The 18,425-nt window shown below is 41.5% G+C and overlaps 1 protein-coding gene across 1 annotated transcript in view; it reads left to right on the top strand.

The window, feature by feature from the left end:
• Positions 1-7,162, top strand: part of SRD5A2 (steroid 5 alpha-reductase 2) — a 55,914-nt gene extending 48,752 nt beyond the window's left edge. Inside the window, exons 3-5 of the mRNA XM_003787509.3 lie at positions 3,023-3,124; positions 3,838-3,988; positions 6,661-7,162. Coding sequence (XP_003787557.1) covers positions 3,023-3,124; positions 3,838-3,988; positions 6,661-6,727 — 320 coding nt within the window. The 3' untranslated portion in view covers positions 6,728-7,162. The remainder of the gene's footprint in view (positions 1-3,022; positions 3,125-3,837; positions 3,989-6,660) is intronic.
• Positions 7,163-18,425: the final 11,263 nt, after the last annotated feature.

The following is an 18,425-nucleotide window of genomic DNA, read 5'->3' as shown; positions in this document are numbered from 1 at the left end:
TTTTTTTTTTTGTAAGAGGAGCTAAAGTCCAGGAAGGCTCAATTTTTTGTCCTCTATTTTGGCTCAAATAAAAAAAAATAGGATGGTAGGGATTACTCTGATTTCCTCTTAGAATCACACATCACATCCCTATCCATTAGCTTAGTACTTCTGGCTCGAGCTCCAAAACATGTGGCCAACTGGGCTCGCTTTTCCCTGACTTCATTAACTTCCTAGTCCAATCACCTCTTGCCAGCAGTCCTGCAATAAGCTCTGACCTGAACTTTGTATCTCTTTTTCTGTTTTTCCGTTCTTCACACAGCAGTCATAGAGAACATCTGAAAACGCACACGATCGGAGGATCAGCTGTATGTATACTGTACATGCACACAATAGAGTAGTCTGTGACCACAAAAACAAAGAAAGAAAGTAACAACAACAATAAAAGCAGGATCTCTGTGTGCTTCTATGGCGATGCCTCTAGCATATATGGTTAAATAAAAATGAAGTAGGCTGCGTGCTCTGCTTGTATTACTAACATATATAGTATGAGTATTTTCTATGTAGAAATAGGATAGAAGGAAAATGGTGTGTGTGCAACAGGGAAAGGCAATATTTGTGTTATAAAAAAGAAATCAAAAAGTTTCCCTTCTCAGGGTAAAGAGAGTTCAGTGGGTAGGCAGAGCATTTCTTTTAAGATAGTTTTGTCCGTTGAATAATGAAATTTCCTTACTTAATTTAAAAACCCTAAATTGAAGAAATGTTCCCTAAAATTGAAAAAAAATCACACAAAGGTAACATAAAGACATAAAGACCAGATGTCAGCTGTGACCCTGTATCAGATCTTGGTTTGCACAAACCCCTTGTAAGAGTCATTTGGGGGCCATCTGAGGAAATTATAATATGGCCTGGATATTAGATAAGATAAAAATCTGGAAGGATATGAGCTAATGTATTTCATGATAATCACTGGGTGGTAGAAATAGGCACTTTGGTTTTTTAATTTCTTCTAGTTAGCATTTACCATTCTGTGTAACATATGTATTCCTTTTGCAGTAATACACAGAAATCAAATCCTATTTCTCCCCTGATTAAAACCTACCACTGACTTCCAAGGCCTAGAATGCTTGATGTGACTTTTTACTCATCGTCCCGACCCTTTTCCATCCTCAAGCTTCAGGTGCACAGGGCCTTTGTAATAGCAGCTCATCCCTCTACCAGATTGTACTCTCTCAGATTTTTGCATTCTCGTTATTCAAATCCCAGGAAAAAATGCCAAATCTTCAGACAAACTTCCCCTTGCCACCTCATCTAAAGTAGAGAGATCTCACCTACACCTCACTTTATTCTCTATTTAATTTCCCTACTTTGATTTTCTGTATTACATTCATCATTATGTGATTTTTGTTTGAATTTTTAATTCTTTTCAATTTGTTTCTCTGTTCCTCCACTAAAATGCAAGCTCCGTGACTACCAACACCTTTGCTGTTTCTCTCCCTACCGTGTCTCCGGTATTTAGTACAGCACTTGGCCCGCAGTAAGCCTTCCATGAACATTAGCTGAATGAATGAATGAATGAATACGTGAATGATCTTTGTACCATCCTTATGAGATATTTATTGTAAGGATCTACATTTTATAGATGAGGAAACTGAGGCTGAGAGAGGTGAAGTGACTCGCTTGGGGTCACACATCAGCGAGTCCAACATCCCTGCTTTTCTCCACTGCTGTGTATGTTCCCACTTCCACCAGCCCCTCCCTCCATCCTTCCCAAGATGCCCCTTTTCCCTGGCCAATGATGTTTTGATGAGACAAGGTGGAAAATCATTGTTTTATATCCTGTCGAAGAAGGTATGAGAGTAGATCTGATTATTTTAAACTGTTTTTGCTTTTTTGCCTGATGTATTTTGATCAGCACAGAGGTACTTTCTTGAGAAGTGGGATTGGGTCTTTATGTGGGATTGTTTCTGGGCTGTAATAATAATGCCCACCACGATGTAGGACCTCACATTCCTGGTCCTGTCTCTCCATACTCAGCCCAGGGCCCTTTCTGTACTGATGGATAGTGCACATGGAGGTCCTCATGGGATATGTAGTGAAATAAATAAAGGTGTGAGTGGTGTATGTGGTACGTCACTTTTGATGTCAGAATGTGTATGTGTATGGGGGGGGGTGTTAGAAGTTAATTTATTAGTTGACAACACCTCCAGGCTGGCTCACATTACTTTCCTGGGAGCAGGGTTATCAGTCAGGAACGCTCTCAGTGAGGAGTCACAAAAAACCAGCCAACAGCGACTGAAACAATTCAGAATTAATATTTCTTCTATAACAAGGTAGGAGGCTTCTGCATGCCTGCGGTTGCTTACCAGCACCAGTGAGAACTCAGGCTTTGTTCTGTCTCTGTTATGCTCAGCATGTTTACCTGTGGTCCCCTCATTACTCACATCTTGGTTTCAAGATGGTGGAAGCTCAAGACATTACATCTGGCAAGCATGGCTGGAAGAAGGAGGAAGCAGAGGCGCCTATCTCATCTGCTTCCTTTATCAGAAAAGCAAGATTTCCAAGGAAGCCCTCAGAGACTATCTTTTCCATTTTATTGGTAGAATTAGGTGATGTGATACCTTCCAACTTTCCAGCTTCTACAGTGAGGGGATGACAAAGGAGAAGGGGTGGAAGTTGGTAGTAGAGTTGGCCAACCACAGATAGATTGTGAATGAGCCCAGAGCTTGCTGTCATTCATTCATTTATTCATTTATTTGCCTAAATGTTGGATGATGGTGGCACTGGCTCCTCTCTCCTCTCACCTGTCCCCGTCATTGTCACTGTTGACTTGTAGCCTTTTGGTCTAGGAAAAAGCACAACTGCTCCTCCATGCAGGACCAGCTCTCCTCACTATTTTTCTTTGGCCATATCTCAGTACTATTCTTAGATTTAGAAATCAAATTCCTTCCCTTCATTTTTAGGGAAAAAACAGCTTGTGAGAAAAACACCAAAATCTGAAAGCTTTTGTTTTTGACTTCTCCCCTCTCTCTTCTTTGCCAAGGTGTTTTCTTATTTATTTTGGGAATGGGAATCAACATTCATAGTGACTATATATTGCGCCAGCTCAGGAAGCCTGGAGAAGTCACCTATAGGATTCCACAAGGTAAGGCATCCTTCGCCACCCAGATTCCCACTCTTCCTGGAGCTCATGCCAGGGGCCATGCTGGGAGTAACTGCAGGAGGGTGGGGGCAGCAGGGCCCCACATGCTACACTAGCTTCTGGCTTACTGTTGACTTTCTATCCACACCCTGTCCCACCTGCAGCTCTTCTGATATAAACCTAGTAGCTTGGGAGAGCTACAAGAGCCCTCAAAAAGGGGTGAGATCACAATATCATGAAGGTGGGAGACAGTGGGAGGTTTGAGTAGGGTGGGAATAGGCCACACCCTAGTTGCAGCAGGTAAGGTCATTATGGACAGGGTGTCAGTCCTTTCTAGGTTAGCAAATGAAGCTGAATCATGCATAACCATCAAATGCTGTCCCCTTCAATTCGAGGCTTAGCCAACGAGTAGCTAAGGGTAGTACTTGTGTATTTCCTGCCACTTGTGTACACTCCTAAGTGTGTCAAGAACCATATTCACTTAACCCAAAATTAGGAGGGGAGGCCTCACAAGGATAAGTGCCTTTCTGAAGATAAAAGTGCAATTCCAGAATGTACTGTGGACAACAGGATGCTGTTACTTTGTTTTCCCTTTTCTCCCAAGAAGATCGCACATTTGTTCTGGTTGCCTTTATGTGTTCGGAACAAAACAGAGGGGTTTAATATCACAATGACTCTCCATTCTGATTCTTGATTTTTGATCCTTCTGCATGCAGGTGGCTTGTTTACATATGTTTCTGGAGCCAATTTCCTTGGTGAGATCATTGAATGGATCGGCTATGCCCTGGCCACATGGTCCCTCCCAGCGCTTGCATTTGCATTTTTCACATTTTGTTTCCTTGGGCTGCGGGCTTTTCACCACCACAGGTAAACTTTTCAATAAAGGTAGCAGCATTCTTATAGCTTTTTCTCTCTAAACAGGTTTTTAGCACATGGAGTCAGATTTAGAAATCTAAGATATTTTTAAAAGGGAAGGTTGATATAATCCTTGGATTGGTATATCCTGACTTTGTGGGCCTTTACTGAAGTTAGAACTTAGCTGGATGAAATTAGCAATAGCAAATTTTGTTCTAAGACCAGAAATAAGCCCACATAGTCAGAGGGACCCAGGGCGACAGCTAGGAAGCCAGAGTGTCCATAGAGAAGTGCCTTGACCCTCAAGACCTAGTTGACTGGGCCTGGTGCTCTCCTAGCAGGTGAACCTGGTGAGGGGTAGTGTTTGGCAGTAAGTTCCAGGTAAAGAGTCAAGAGGCAAAATAAGTAACTTATTTTGAAGGTCATGCTTCAATTCATTCCATGCTTCAATTCCATTCACTTCCGCCACATTTCTCAAAGTGTGTTCTATGGGTGGGACCAGGGCCAGAATGTCACAGATATTTCTGAGGTACAGCAGGAAAGAGAGCCACTGGGGAAAAACCCTAGCTTTGGGCCTGTGTGGCTGCTATTTTTGGTGCTTAGTGGTTCAGGTAATCACAGATTCCTGGAAATTCCAGAATGATACTTTTCCCTGGAATCTGGGTAATGCCAGGGCTTATTTGGGTACTCCCCTCCCTCCTGTACTCTCACACACTGCAAACCACGGTTAAAGCAACCTCTGGGCTCCTGGGAAGGTGGGGGAAATATTTGCCCCTAGTGGAATTTTAGGACTGCCCCATCTGCTGGGAAATGCCCAGAAACGCAGGCATTTAGAGATCTTCCCTCTGAAGGTCTAGTAAGAATTAACTAAAAGTATTGCTGGAAGAGAAAGGGTAACATTCTCATTGTTGTCAGGCTTTAAACCTGAGTGTGAATTTCAGATCCTTTCCCTAAAAGGGCTTTTGTGGAAAGAGACAGCCTGTGATCCCTGGAGACAGAGAGAGAAGGAGAGTAGGATATTCAAAGGAGGCATGGTCTTGGTCGGGGAACCCCTGGAGCTTTTGTTTGTGTTTTGTGTTTTATCTAGCTAGTGACTCACTGCATAGTTCTAAAGGTTAGACTAAGAATGGGTTCTTTTTTTCTAAGCAGAATTCAGAAAATAAATGAAACAGCTGCTCAACCTTCTTCCCTGGCCAGGGGAGGGCAGCTGAGGGTTCCTAGCTCGGAAGACAGTTAGCACAGTTTCACCACTTCAGGCTGGGTCTCTTGCCCACCAGAGGCAGAGAGGGAATGGGAGAGGAGGGCGCATCACCCAGCACTGGGAAGGTCCTTGGGAAGCATGAACTATACACCTCCACCCACAGGGGAGGGAGGGCAATTCTGCCAAAGATCTCCAGCTGGTGCAACAACAAAATTCAACTTGAAACCTCACCCTGTCACATCAGACTGCCCAGAGGAGGGGCTAAGGGCACTTTTTCTATGGGGCTATGGGCTTTGTACAGGTGCTTGTAAGGCAAAACCAGGTATTCAAGGATAGGCAACACAGGCAGAGGCAGATCACCAGGCTTCCCAAGTCACAGCACTGACAATCAGCCACTTGTAACATATTTGTCCCCAGTTCAAACTAAGAAACTTTAGCAGGTGTATCATCTCGATGACGCCTTGAGGGCTGCCAGCTTCAATTAGTTAAGAGGACAACCTGGTAACTTAAGGGGAACGGCTTCTTACAAGAGGCATTAGTCTCCTCGGCCTGCTGTAACTAATTACCCAAACCTGGGAGGCTTAGAACAACATAAATTTAGTCCATCATAGTTCTGGAGGCTAGAAGTTGGAAATCAAGGTGCAGGCAGGCCCGTGCTCTCTGTGATGGCTCCAGGAAAGAATTTTCCCTTGCCTCTTCTAGCTTCTGGTGGTGGCCAGCAATCCTTGGTATTCATGGCTGCATTGCTCAAATCTCTGCCTCTGTTTTCACACAACCTTTTCTCCTGTGTGTCTCTCTTTGTCTCTTTTCCCTTTCTTGTAAGACATGCTCATTGTGGATTAAGGACCCATCCCACTCCAGTATAACCAAGGCTCAATAAGTGTATCTGAAATGATCCTAGTTCCAAAAAGGTTACATTCTCAGGGACTGGGGATTAGGACTTTAACTCATCTTTTAGGGGGACAAAATTCAACCCATAATACAAAATCATGTTTTGTTGGCATTCTCAGGCCTTATGAAGAGATATTTTCCTGGGACCACTGCTAGTTCTCTGGAGTTAACTTTGCTCATGACCCCCTTTGGGGTCTTTGGTTTCTATGTTTCCCAGCTGAATCCAGATGGGTACTTCATTCTGGATCTTTCATTTTCTTTTTATTTTGACTAAATATATATAACATATAATTGACCACTTTAACTGTTTTTTAGTATAAAATTCAGTGGCATTAGACACATGCATAATGTTGTACTTAATCACCACCATTACCCTCTGCCTATGACTTTTTATTTCCCCAAATAAGAGGCTTCGACATTTATAAGAGGTGGGCTGCAGGAAGGAGAAAGGGGATGGCCAAATGACCATCTGGAATAGTCCGGACTTGAATAACTATAGGCTGACTTGTAGCAAGAATTTTGGGCATAGCAAACCTCAACTGTTATCTCTGCTCCATGACATTTACAATTATTCCCTTCTCATCTTTTTAAGGTACTACCTCAAGATGTTTGAGGACTACCCCAAATCTCGGAAAGCACTTATTCCATTCATCTTTTGAAGAAACCAAATGGAAATGGAGCAAAGTTCCCATAATACTGACACAAACTGTCAAGCTGCTGAAATTGTAACTTCCATGGCATAATAGTCCATGAAATATCCCATATGTGAATATATTAGGTGTCCTTGTGTTCTGCCAGCTGGCCTGGGAATTCTGAGTAGTGCCTGTGTAGAGTTTACTCCCACCTTTCCAGAGATCCCTATCCTGATCCTATTGAGCTTTTCCAAATGGAGACATTTGCTTCTTAGCTATTCCTCTTAGAAGGTACAAGACTTCTCCTTGGTTAATCCAAGTAAAGATGACTTTGTATCTACTCTCTATCAATGTGGGACAGCTCTGTAATCAAGACTGTTTTGAAATAAAGGCAGTGCTTCTAGCACTTATTAAAGGTACACATTTTTTACCTATACAGAGAAGCAGAAATTTAAACTTTGAAGCCACACAGACCCAGAGAAAACCTACTTTTAAAGGAAAATCCATTAACATCCTCCTTTTTCTTAATTAATTAGGAAAGATCTGAAATTATTAAGAAGACCTGACCCCTTTCCATATTGCTAAAATGTACTGACAATGCACTGACCCCATTTCAAATCTGTGGTGTGTCTTGGTGAGTATCTCTGTCTTCCAGAAGATTCACAATCCCCTTGGAGATATTATAGCCTAACCCAGAAAACTGGTATGGGTTTTCTTGTGGGCCAGGTTTTAGTAACCACAAAGAAAAAGACATGACCCTGGACGGCTGCTGAAGTAGCTTACAGTAGATGTTGCAAACTCTTATGTTCTTGGAAAGTGGTGGAAGTATCCAAATAATGAGAAATGTGAAGTAAGGACAAGTAATGATTAAGATCACATACTGCTTGCCTTGATAAGATGTCCACAATGGTGTAAAGGACATCAGAAGACAGAACAGCTTTCCTCTCCTGGGATTTCTTCATCACAGTCCTCAGGACCTGTTTAAGAAGGTGTCTCCTAGGGGCAGTCTAAAGATCAGCCCTCAACAGTCTTGAAGGCAGAGGCTGAAAATTGTAGATCAAAGGACACATCTGGGCAGAAAACTTGTTTTGTTTGGCTCAAACACACCGTTTAATTTTTTTTTTTACCCTCAAACTTTCAAAAATTTAAAAATTAGAAGGTTGCTTACTTAAAATCTGGAATTCTAGTTTCATTTAAACAGTTGGAGGATCTGCACAGAGTCCGCATTCCCACATAAAGACTGGAACTTCAGGAACCAGTACGCATTTGAGTTTGTAACCTTTTGTGAAGGGGTCACCCTTGTGTGGGTGCTAAAATATTGGACTCTTTAAGGAAGGGGCCAAACACTCATAACTGGCATATGTAAAAATGTATGTCTCCTTGGGCCTACGTTTGTGGAAAGCGTTGGCAACATTTAGTGAACCCATCAGATGTGGTGCTAAGTACAGAAAACCACTGTGTAAGACACGTAGGGAACTTGAAAGGTCTGAGGACGGTGTGAAAAACACAAACACAAATTGCAACCACATAAATAAACGTTTTTGCTATTCAATAAATGTCTCTCAAATTATGGATGTTTAATAATTTTGTTTGAATTAAAAGATCTTGGGATTTCTGGAGATTTTTACAAGGCATTGAGCAGCTGTGTCTCCCCACCCATGCCCCCCTTCTCTACGCCCACCTCACGTATTTCCTGTTTTTTTAGTGTTGTTTCTTTCTTCTCTCTCTTCATTTTGCCAATGTGAAATTAGGGGCTGTGAACTGGAAATGAAATAGTATGACTAATAGAGCTTCTTTCTCACAGCTCAGAACTCCAAGGAAATGTGTGAAGGTGGAGGAAAATGTGCTAATGTTGGATGCCCCCCATCCCTCCATGCTCAGGAATACACCAAGGAATGAACATACTCAGTGAAGTAAATCTTCAGGTGTAGTTCGAGCTCTGAGAAATAAAAGACTTCCAATTCTCTCCATGAAAATGTAAACTGCCTTTAAAAAGTCTTATATCTAATTTACATGGCAAACATCCAAGCCAGTCCTTGAAATCTAAAACCTGCTCCATAAATGACAATTAGTACATGCGTTTGGTCAGTTCTCAAAATCTGGGGACAAAACTACTATTTGGCAATTGCAAGCGTTTGCCACAAGAGGGCGCTTCCTAAAATTATTATTTAGCCCAACCCTGATTTAATCCGTAATTGTGTGTGGGGCGTGGTGGGGGGGAGGTGGGGGTGGTGGAACTTCCAACCCTATTGCCCTTTCAAGTTTGTATGATTGCAGACAATCTTAATTTAAATATAGGATTAAGTGAACACCATGAAATCTTACATTGTCCCTTGATAGCAGAGGTATTATCAGTGTTCTTGGGCAACTGCTCAACTCCTGTTTTCTTTGTTTAGAGCTTGGATATGTAAGTGGATGAAAACAAGATGTGAATGTGTGCTCATCCCCAGACACGTATTTTTTCATTTCTCCTAAAAATAAACTGTAACGAAGTCTGTGATTGAGGTTTACATGGATTAGTTTTTGGTTAAAATAGTAGCGTCTTAGGTAACACTATACTCTGTTCTGTTTTTGCTGAAGCTTTCATGAAAAGAGTGTTTTCCTGATGATCTTGTAGAAGACCCTGAGTTTTGTTTGTTTTTCAGAATTTAGATTCATAGAGCTGAAGCAGACTTAAGACCTCAGCAAGTCCCACCCGTTCATATCATAGGTGGAGAACACTGGACCCACGTAGTTGAAATGCCTCCCCATGGTACACAGGTGGTCAGTCAGAGCAGCCATCTTGTCTTGTCCCACTGAGGGCCAGAAGTCTATTTTTCTACTTACGGTACAGCCTGCAGGGTTGCATTTGGATTTCTAAAGAACTCATGCAAGAGAAAAATAGCTGGAGCTTAAGTACTGCTCCACGATTCAGACATATGCCTGCTGTCCTGGACATGCTGATGTGTAATGTTTCCCTCACTCTATGGGACCATCAGGCTGATGCTTTTTCTATAAACCTACTTGATAGAGGGGTTTTTTCCCACTTTGGCAGGATAGAGACACAGTTAGGTTTTGGACCAGGGTTACTGAGTGAGCTGAGAACTTTTCCACACATCAGGATGGAACATCCCCACACTTAACCTTTGTAAGAAGTGCCATTGGCTTCGTTGTATGTTCTAAAAGATAGAATGAGCTTTCATGAGAAATATGTAATTAAACAGCAATTTAGGTGGCTTATGCCCATTTGGGAACAAATAAATGAATCTACAGTTTTACAGCATTTTAGGTTTCCAATTGCCATCTTGATGTTTTATGTCTACCTCATGAGGTGTCACAAAGAAGCAGGATAGCAAGCTCTTGACCTGGGAACGGACTCGTTCAGAGTTATTTCCTATCCTGTCTGGCCTTTTGGTTCTCTAAAAGGCAGGGCAAAGGAGCAGGCAACAGTGAATGTAAATTGACTCCTTTTAGAAAAGGCTGCTGACTGTTTTATGGCTTCTATATTATCTTGCATGAGAAAGAAAGAGGCATGGAGCCAGCTGGCACTGTAGGTTCTGGGGTGGTTTAATAGCCCATTGAGGGGATTGAATTTCCACATAAGGGATTTGTTCATTCTCTCTGTAAGTCCACTGAGTTGTGATCCTAAAAGGGTCTTATGTTATTTTATTGTGCCCCATTTCTTTCCAGTATCCCATCCCACATGGTAGGCTGGCTAGGAGGAGGAAGAGAACAGAAAGAGAGAGTGAAGGAAGGTGCAGAGGGCTCAGGGAAGGGTTGGCAGTGAAATGAAGCAAAGGGCCTTGAAAGAGGGGGGCCTCCCCCAACTTCTTCTCTTTCCTGCATCCAGCATGCACAAACCTACCCCCTTCTCTATCCTCCCAGGGAGAGAACTCCATTTCGTAAGAGAAGCTGAGTTTCCTTAAACATACACCATATGGTTGTACTTCACGATAAATGATTTAACTGTATTTCTGTCAGCTCACCTCGTAAAGATGATTTTAGTTCTGCATAGCAGTGACACTTGTGAGACAGAGGTGAAGTAATTGTTCTGAGAAGTGTGTGGCAGCATCCAAGTTTGGGGTGGCCAGTGGGGACATGGGAGCCCCTGGAGGAACAAGCAATCACCTGTGTTTTCCTTTTTCATGGCCTTTGTTTTCCTTCACTCCAGAGCCACCCACAAAGGATCCTTCCTTATAGGAATGCATTTTTCAGTTTTGACTGGAAAGAAATACCATAAAATCAATTAAATGGTGTCAATTCATTAATGTTTTCATTTTTTCAAAGTTACCTTTAAGGTAATACTTTGTTAAAATAGTTCTTCATGGTAGTTTATAATAGGATAAAAACTATCAACAAATAAGTGGAGGTAAGTAAAAATAGGTGTAAAAAATGAAATAAAGCCACAGATAAAACACAAAGACTCATGCCAGATGGTCACATACAGTGGTTATGTCTACACCTAGACCCAAATTGGTGTCAAATCTCCAAAGTAAAGAAAGATGTGATCAGTTGCTAAATTCGCAGCATCCGTGAGACCTAAAAAAACCCCAAAAAGCTACTAGTGAACTAGGGGGACATGACCGGTACTGGTATTGAGATTCATGATAAATTTCTTCACTACATGATGTGGGGAGATAAATTCACAAGAACATCTTTATAATAAATGCAGTGGTCACTTTTGTGCAGCTTCTTGTAATGTCATTTTGCAAGGGCCATAATCTAACACCACAGCTCAATTCTTCAAAAGCAAAGGGGCCCAGGAGTTTTGTTTCTACTTAGGAGATAGAAAGACCCAAGCACGGCTGGGAACCTGTGGCCTTCTGATTTCAAGATTGTTCTTTTTTAAGTACCAAAGTAGGAAAGAAAGCTTAATTTTTCTTTGCTGCACCCCATTTAATAAAAGGATTTGTGACATAAAATTTAGATTCAGTCAAAAGGACATGCTTAAGGACCAGAAAGACCACAAGTTTCCTTAAGGCCATAGATTCCCCACCCCTACAAGAGATTATCACCCTGAAAATGAGAAAAAAACAGATAGTCTATAGTATTATAAATATTTCTGAGTTTTTTAAATAAGCTGAGCTAGAAAGCAACCAGAAGAACTGAATTCCAAAGGGTGGGCTGGAACACACAAGCTGTTTCTCTGTTTCCCTTTTGGTATGGGTGGAAGAGATGACAACCATAAGAACAGGAAAGAAGAAAACGACAGAAATTTTAAAGACTTATCCATAGCTGGGTGGGGCCTAGTGTGAGAATTTAAAAACCCTGGGAGCATCCGATACTTGGTAGACCCACTTCCTATAGGCTCTGGACTAAGGGATTTCTTCTCAAACTTGGAAAGTCCCAAGAAAATTGGGATGAATTGGTCACCTTAGTCTACTTAATGGGTCTTTCCCCCAAACTCCATTTGGAGCTTGTGAGACTGGGGACAAGAAAGGACCAGGAAAGAGACATCTTTGGTGGTACAAAGTTCCAAAAGCCCACCCTCTTCCAGGTATTTCTCTAGTATAAAATAAAAGCCAGTAGTCTCTGAGAGAGGGGTAGGAAGCCGGCCGTATCTCGGGGCCAGACAGAGGCCTCCTACTTCTAGATGAGAGGATTAAGCAGAAAAGGGCAGTAGCAAAAATTATTTCTCCCTGGGAGAGGGGTAGAAAATCCACCTGCTCCTGCCATGAGCCTTGTGATAAGTAACAAGCACTGGCAGTCTACTGGCAAGAGAAAAATATGAAAACTGCCCCTGTTCCAGGCAATGTTAGATTGATGCTGAGGGAGTGGTGGATGCAAAGGCACTTGTCTCTGAGAAGAGGGCTAAAAACCCCAGCAAGATCAAAGAAGAGTATTGCTACATCTAGGAGCTGGGGGGCGGGGGAGGGGCCGAGGGCACGAAACTCCCTCCAGACCAAGACTCCCTGGTCAAGCGTTTGGGTGCAGGGTGTGGCATGAGGAATAGGAATGTGGAGAAATCCCCACCTTGGTGGCCCCAGCCCCATAGGGCCAGCATAAGATTTAGGTTGGAGTAAGGGAACCTAGAAATTGTATGTCCATCATATACCTCACAGCCAAAAACAAGCAACAGCAGTCTACCACTGGAGAGCATAAAGAGAGAACCACCCATTCTGATATAGATGTGTTGAAGGCTGAGTGTAGGGAAGAAACAAGAAACAATCCCTTTGGCCCTCCAGGCCTTACACTAAGCACAAGGTAGCAGAAACTCATCATTCTAAGAATTTGAAGTGTGTGGAGCATCATTTGTAAATCTAACAAAACAAAACCCAAATCCAGCTCAATTATTGACCAGATTGACTTAACCCTGTCCTCTCTACCTACTAATGGCCTGATAGAAAAGACACGTTTAATTTGGGGTATAAATACTATTACCTAAGTCTCTACTATTCTTTTGTAATATATTTGGCATTGAATAAAAAATTTTGAAGCACACACACACACAAAACAAAGCAAAACCTCTCTCTGATCTACTGTCAAGAGATAAAGCAGTCAACAGAATGAGACAAAGAAATGCCCCAAATGTAAGAACTATAAGATAGGGACTTTAAAATAACTATCATTCGTATATTGAAAGATCTAGAGCAGTGGTTCTCAACCTGTGGGTCGTGACTGACAGGAACTATATTAAAGGGCTGTGGCATTAGGAAGGTTGAGAACCACTGATCTAGAGGAATACGTGAACAATATGCATGAACAGATGAGGAATGCCAACAGCAACAACAAGAAGAGAATCTAAATAAATTCAGAGGGAAATGCCATATCATCCCACAATATCAGATGAAGAACTGATGGGTTTAGTAGCTTGGACCCAGTTAAGGAAATAATTAATCAAGAGTAAACTTGAAAATAGATGGATAGATTTATCCAGACTGAAACAAAGAGAGAAAAAAGGGGGTGGGGGAAGAAGGAGCATAAGAAATATTTGAAGAGATAATAATGGAACCATTTTCAAAATTAATGAAAAATACATATCATAGATCCAAGTAGCTCAGAGATCTCCAAGAAGGATATATAGTAGGAAGAGCACACTTATAAATATTATAGTCAAATTATTGAAATCGAAGATAAAGAAAAAAGTTTGAAGTCTGACAGATGTGAAAAAGAGATAACTACTACATGTGGAGGAACAGCATTAAAAATGCAAGGATTGCTTGTTAGAAATTAAGCAAGCCAAAAGACAACAGACTATCATATTTAAAACAGAAGAAAGAAAAAACTGGAGACTCAGAATTCAGCAAAACCGTCTTTCAAAAGTGAAGACAAAATATGTGAAACAATGTTTTCAGAATATGACCAATAGCCAGTGCGTTATAGTGGTTTCTGAGGCAAGGAAAGTAAACAAAGTGAGTCCACAATCTCATTGTGAAGAACAGAATCTAGTAAGAAGTGGGAGACAAAATTTCTCTAATTGCCATTTTAATTTGCAACAGTTGTCTGAGGCAGTTTGCTGTAAAAGTTGCCTTGTTGTTCATCAGGAAAAAAAGACCAACTCTTGAGCACCATTCTTGATGTCTAGTTGCATTTAGTAAAATTTGACATGCCCATCTGTTGAGTGTCTAGACCGGAGGTTCTCAACCAGTGAGTCGCAACCCACAGGAACTGTATTAAAGGGCTGCAGCATTAGGAAGGTTGAGAACCACTGGTCTAGACTATACTACATGGTCATTACAGGAAAATAAGACTTGGTCTCTGCCCAGAGGGTACTCAGAATCTTGTAGGAGTATCAGGCAAACTAGTCTGTGAAGTGGCTGTTAACAGAAGTACATAGAGGGCTATGTAGTAAGAGAGAGTGGGACAGTGAGCTCTGATTTGAGGGAAGGAATTGGGAAAAAGATTCACACGGAGAGGTTGCAGTTTGAGGGAGATTTTGATAGGAGGGAAGAACAAAAGGTGTACCCACTCAAGGAGAAAGAAAGAGCCTTGGCAAAGACAGGGGGAAGGACTCCTGCATGGAATCATGGGCAGTTAGGGTGAGAAGCACAGTGCTTGGGACCCCCACTCACGATGGCTGGAGACTAGAATGAAGGACAGACATTGAGTATAAGGTCAAAGAGTTTGGGCTCCAAAGAAGCTCTTATTTGATAAACCTTTTAGTGTGCTCCATTTGAACACACAGTCCTAAAAGTGGAGGCTAGAGAGGAAGGCATCCCTTATGATCTGGGCTGCATTGCTCCTCTCCCATTGCCTCCTATCACCTTAGTGGGGCTGTAGCTCCTGCCTGGAATCTCTGCATCTTCCCAAACCTCCACAATCCAATGACCATAAAACACAATCACAGCACACACTGCTCTGCTGATAGTTAACTAATGCTTTCCAGTTATCCTCTGAATAAAACTCAAACTCCCTACAATGTCTACATGATCTGGTCCTTGCCTTCTTCTGGCCCCAACTCTCATTCCCTTCTTCACTGACCACGCTCCAGCTATACTCTCATTTCGTCCATTCCTATCTCGGGGCTTTTACACTTACTATTTCTTTTGCCTGAACTCCTTGTCCTGACCCCAAATAGCTCCTCATCACTGTGACTTGATTCTAACACATCCTCCTGGAGGAGGCTTCCAGGACCCCTTTCTAAAGCAGAACCTCTCTGCCCACCTCACCCTCATTGCTTTCTGACACCTCATATTATTTTCCTCTTCTTTTGTGCACTGATACTTGGCACTGGTTTTATCTTCTTGCAGCCCATTTGGCGGTAAGCCCAATAGGAAATAAGAGGCTCTTGTCTAGATTATTCATGGCTATCTCCCAAGAATTCACAACCAGGCCTGGCATACAGTAGTCACTTAATAAATGAATCTTAAGCAAATGCATAAAGAGAAAGCAGGGAGTTGGTCTTAGCCTGGAGAACTGGGAGGTGGATGAAGTCTAATGTGAACAAGTGATTATCCCCTTTCTTCTGGTATCTTCCTTTTCTTTCGGCAACCTGTCAAATTCCAAACAGTGTTAGCTGATGACAACACAAGTCTGATTGTACCCAGGGGGAATTTGCATTTCATTGGGGGAACATTAGCATAAAAATGAAAGGTCTTCAAGGTCTACATTAATTAATTTATTGTGAAGTACTATACCCTGTATCCAGCTGATGGGACTAATTTGGGGTCTGGCCTTCATCTTCATTCATTGCACACCATTCAGAGGGTGAACTTGCCAGGGATGAAGGCTGGGCTTTTCCCCCTATTATTTCTGTTGTGGCTTGAAGGAGTTCTGTCACAGAGAGCAGAGGAGCTAGAGCCATGGGCCTGCCTTCTGCTTTGTGAGACTGACAGCACAAACTTGGAGGCACAGGGCCATGGAATTCCCTGACACCAGACAGGCTAGCAGAACACCTAAAGCCACTAACTTTCTTTGCCTCCAACACTTGTCCTGTGATGGTGCTTCTCAAAATGTGATTTGGGGAACTCTGCATCAGAATCACCTGGATGCTCCTACTATCTGATCTCCCTTTGACCTTTATTTAGTCAGAGCTCACCACTTCCACCCCCACCATCTTTTTAGAGCCACCACCATCCCTCACTTAGAACTGTTGCAAAACTCTCTTAACTGGTTTCCCCACTTCCATACTTGCTCCCTCAAGGTTTATTCTTGACACAGCAAATAGCCAGATTGACACTTTTTGTAAGAATTCATAAACTCCTTGACATCACCTTCAAAAATGTCCTTGGCTTTCTCTCCCAGAGCTAAAGAATAAGCCCCAGCATTAGCCTATAGAGATCTCCAAAATTGGGACCCCATTACCTCTCTGACTTTATTGCCCACTACTCTCTATGTGGCCCAGTGTTTGCCAGCATGCTGACTCACAGGAAGTTCTTTAAGAACCCTGTAGCCCCAGGATCTCTGCACATGATTGTTCCCCCACTTGAAACACTCTTCTTTCACACACCCAAATGTCACCTAGCACTTCTTTCAGATCTGTGCTCAAACATCACAGACAAGAAAAGTCTTTCCTACCCATCCTGTTGAACATAATGCCCCATTCCTACCCTGGATGTACTTTATCCCATACCCCTATAGTGGATTTCAAAATACTTTATACTGTTTACATGTTCATTGACTATCTTTCTCCACTCGACTATAAGCCCTCTGAGTGCTCTGAGCTTTCTTTTATGAGTTTTGAGAGCTATTTATATATTTTGAATACAAACACTTAATCAGTTATATGCAGTGAATATATTTCCTACTAGCCTTGTATTTTTATTCTTTTGAGAGTGTCTTTACATGCCTATAATCCCAGCACTTTGGGAGGCTGAGGAGGGTAGATTGCTTGAGCTCATGCATTTGAGACCACCATGAACAAAAGCGAGACCCCATCTCGCTACCAAAAGCCTAGCTGTACATCATGATTAGCACCTGTAGTTCCAGCTACTCAGGAGGCTGAGGCAAGAGGATCACTTGAGCCCAAGAGTTTGAGGTTGCTGTGAGCTATGATGATGCCACCATGCTCTCAAGGTGACAGAGTGAGATTCTGTCTCAAAACAAACAAAAAAAATGAGTCTCTTTAACAGATAAAAAAAATTGATTTTGATGGAGTCTTATTAATTTTTTTCTTTTTTGAGTTATACTTTATATGCTATAGCTAAAAAAATTTTTTGCTAACCCAAGGTTGTGAAGATTTCTCTCCTTTGTTTCCTTCTAAATGCTTTATAGATTCATGTTTTTTGTTTAATTCTATCATACAATTTCAGTTAGTTTTTGTATAAGATGTAAGGTATGGGTTAATTTTAGTTTTTAAAATTTTATTTGCATATGACTATCCAATTGCTCTGGTACCATTTGTTGAAAAGACAAACTCTTTTCTATTGATTTGCAAAAACCCATTGACTATATTTGTAAAGTCCATTTCTGTACTTTCTGTTTTAAATTACTGTTAAGGGTCTGTCTATCTTTTACCAATTCTGCATTGTTTTAGTAACATTACTTTGGTATTAAGTAGCATAGGTACACTAACTTTTTCATTTTTAAAACTTTTTTGATTATTATAATTCTTTGCCTTTCCACATTAATTTTTGATTCAGATTATTATTCAAAAATGCATTGGAGATTTTGATTTGTATTGCATTGTAACTACAGCTCAATCTGGGAAGAACTGAAATTTTACCAAGACTGAATCTTCTGATCCATGAACATTGTACATCTCTTCATTTCTTTAGATCTCACTTGATTTCTTTTATCAGTGTGTTGTAGTTTACTGCATATAGATACATATTTTCTAGGATTATATTCAAGTAGTTCGTTTTTTGTGTATTGGTGTTGTTTGTAAATGGCCCTTGTAAATGGCATCAATTTGCAAAGTTTGAACTCTATATTTTTGGAATTCAAGGATAGTATATAGAAATACAATAGATTTTTTTTTTTTTTTTTTAATATAGAGTCTTGCTCTGTTACCCTGAGTAGAGTGCAGTGGCATCATTATAGATTAGTGCAACCTCCAGCTCCTGGTCCCAAGTGGTCTTCCTACTTTAGCCTCCTGAACAGCTGGGTCTAGAGACATGTGCTGCCATACCCAGATAATTTGTTTTTCTATTTTTGGTAGAGACAAGGTCTTGCTCTTTCTCAGGCTGGTCTTGAACTCCTAAGCGCAGGTGATCCTCCTGCCTTGGCCTCCTAGAGAGCTAGAATTGCACATATGAGCCACTGTGTGGCCCACAATAGAGTTTTGTACCTTCATTATGTATCCCTCAACCGTGACAAACTCACTAATTAGTTCTAGGAGCTTTTTAAAAACAGATTTTTTTTTTTT

Source organism: Otolemur garnettii, unplaced genomic scaffold (genome assembly GCF_000181295.1).
Source record: "Otolemur garnettii isolate 467f Iridium unplaced genomic scaffold, OtoGar3 scaffold00022, whole genome shotgun sequence".
NCBI lineage: Eukaryota > Metazoa > Chordata > Mammalia > Primates > Galagidae > Otolemur > Otolemur garnettii.
This window is presented reverse-complemented; position numbering and strand designations above follow the sequence as displayed.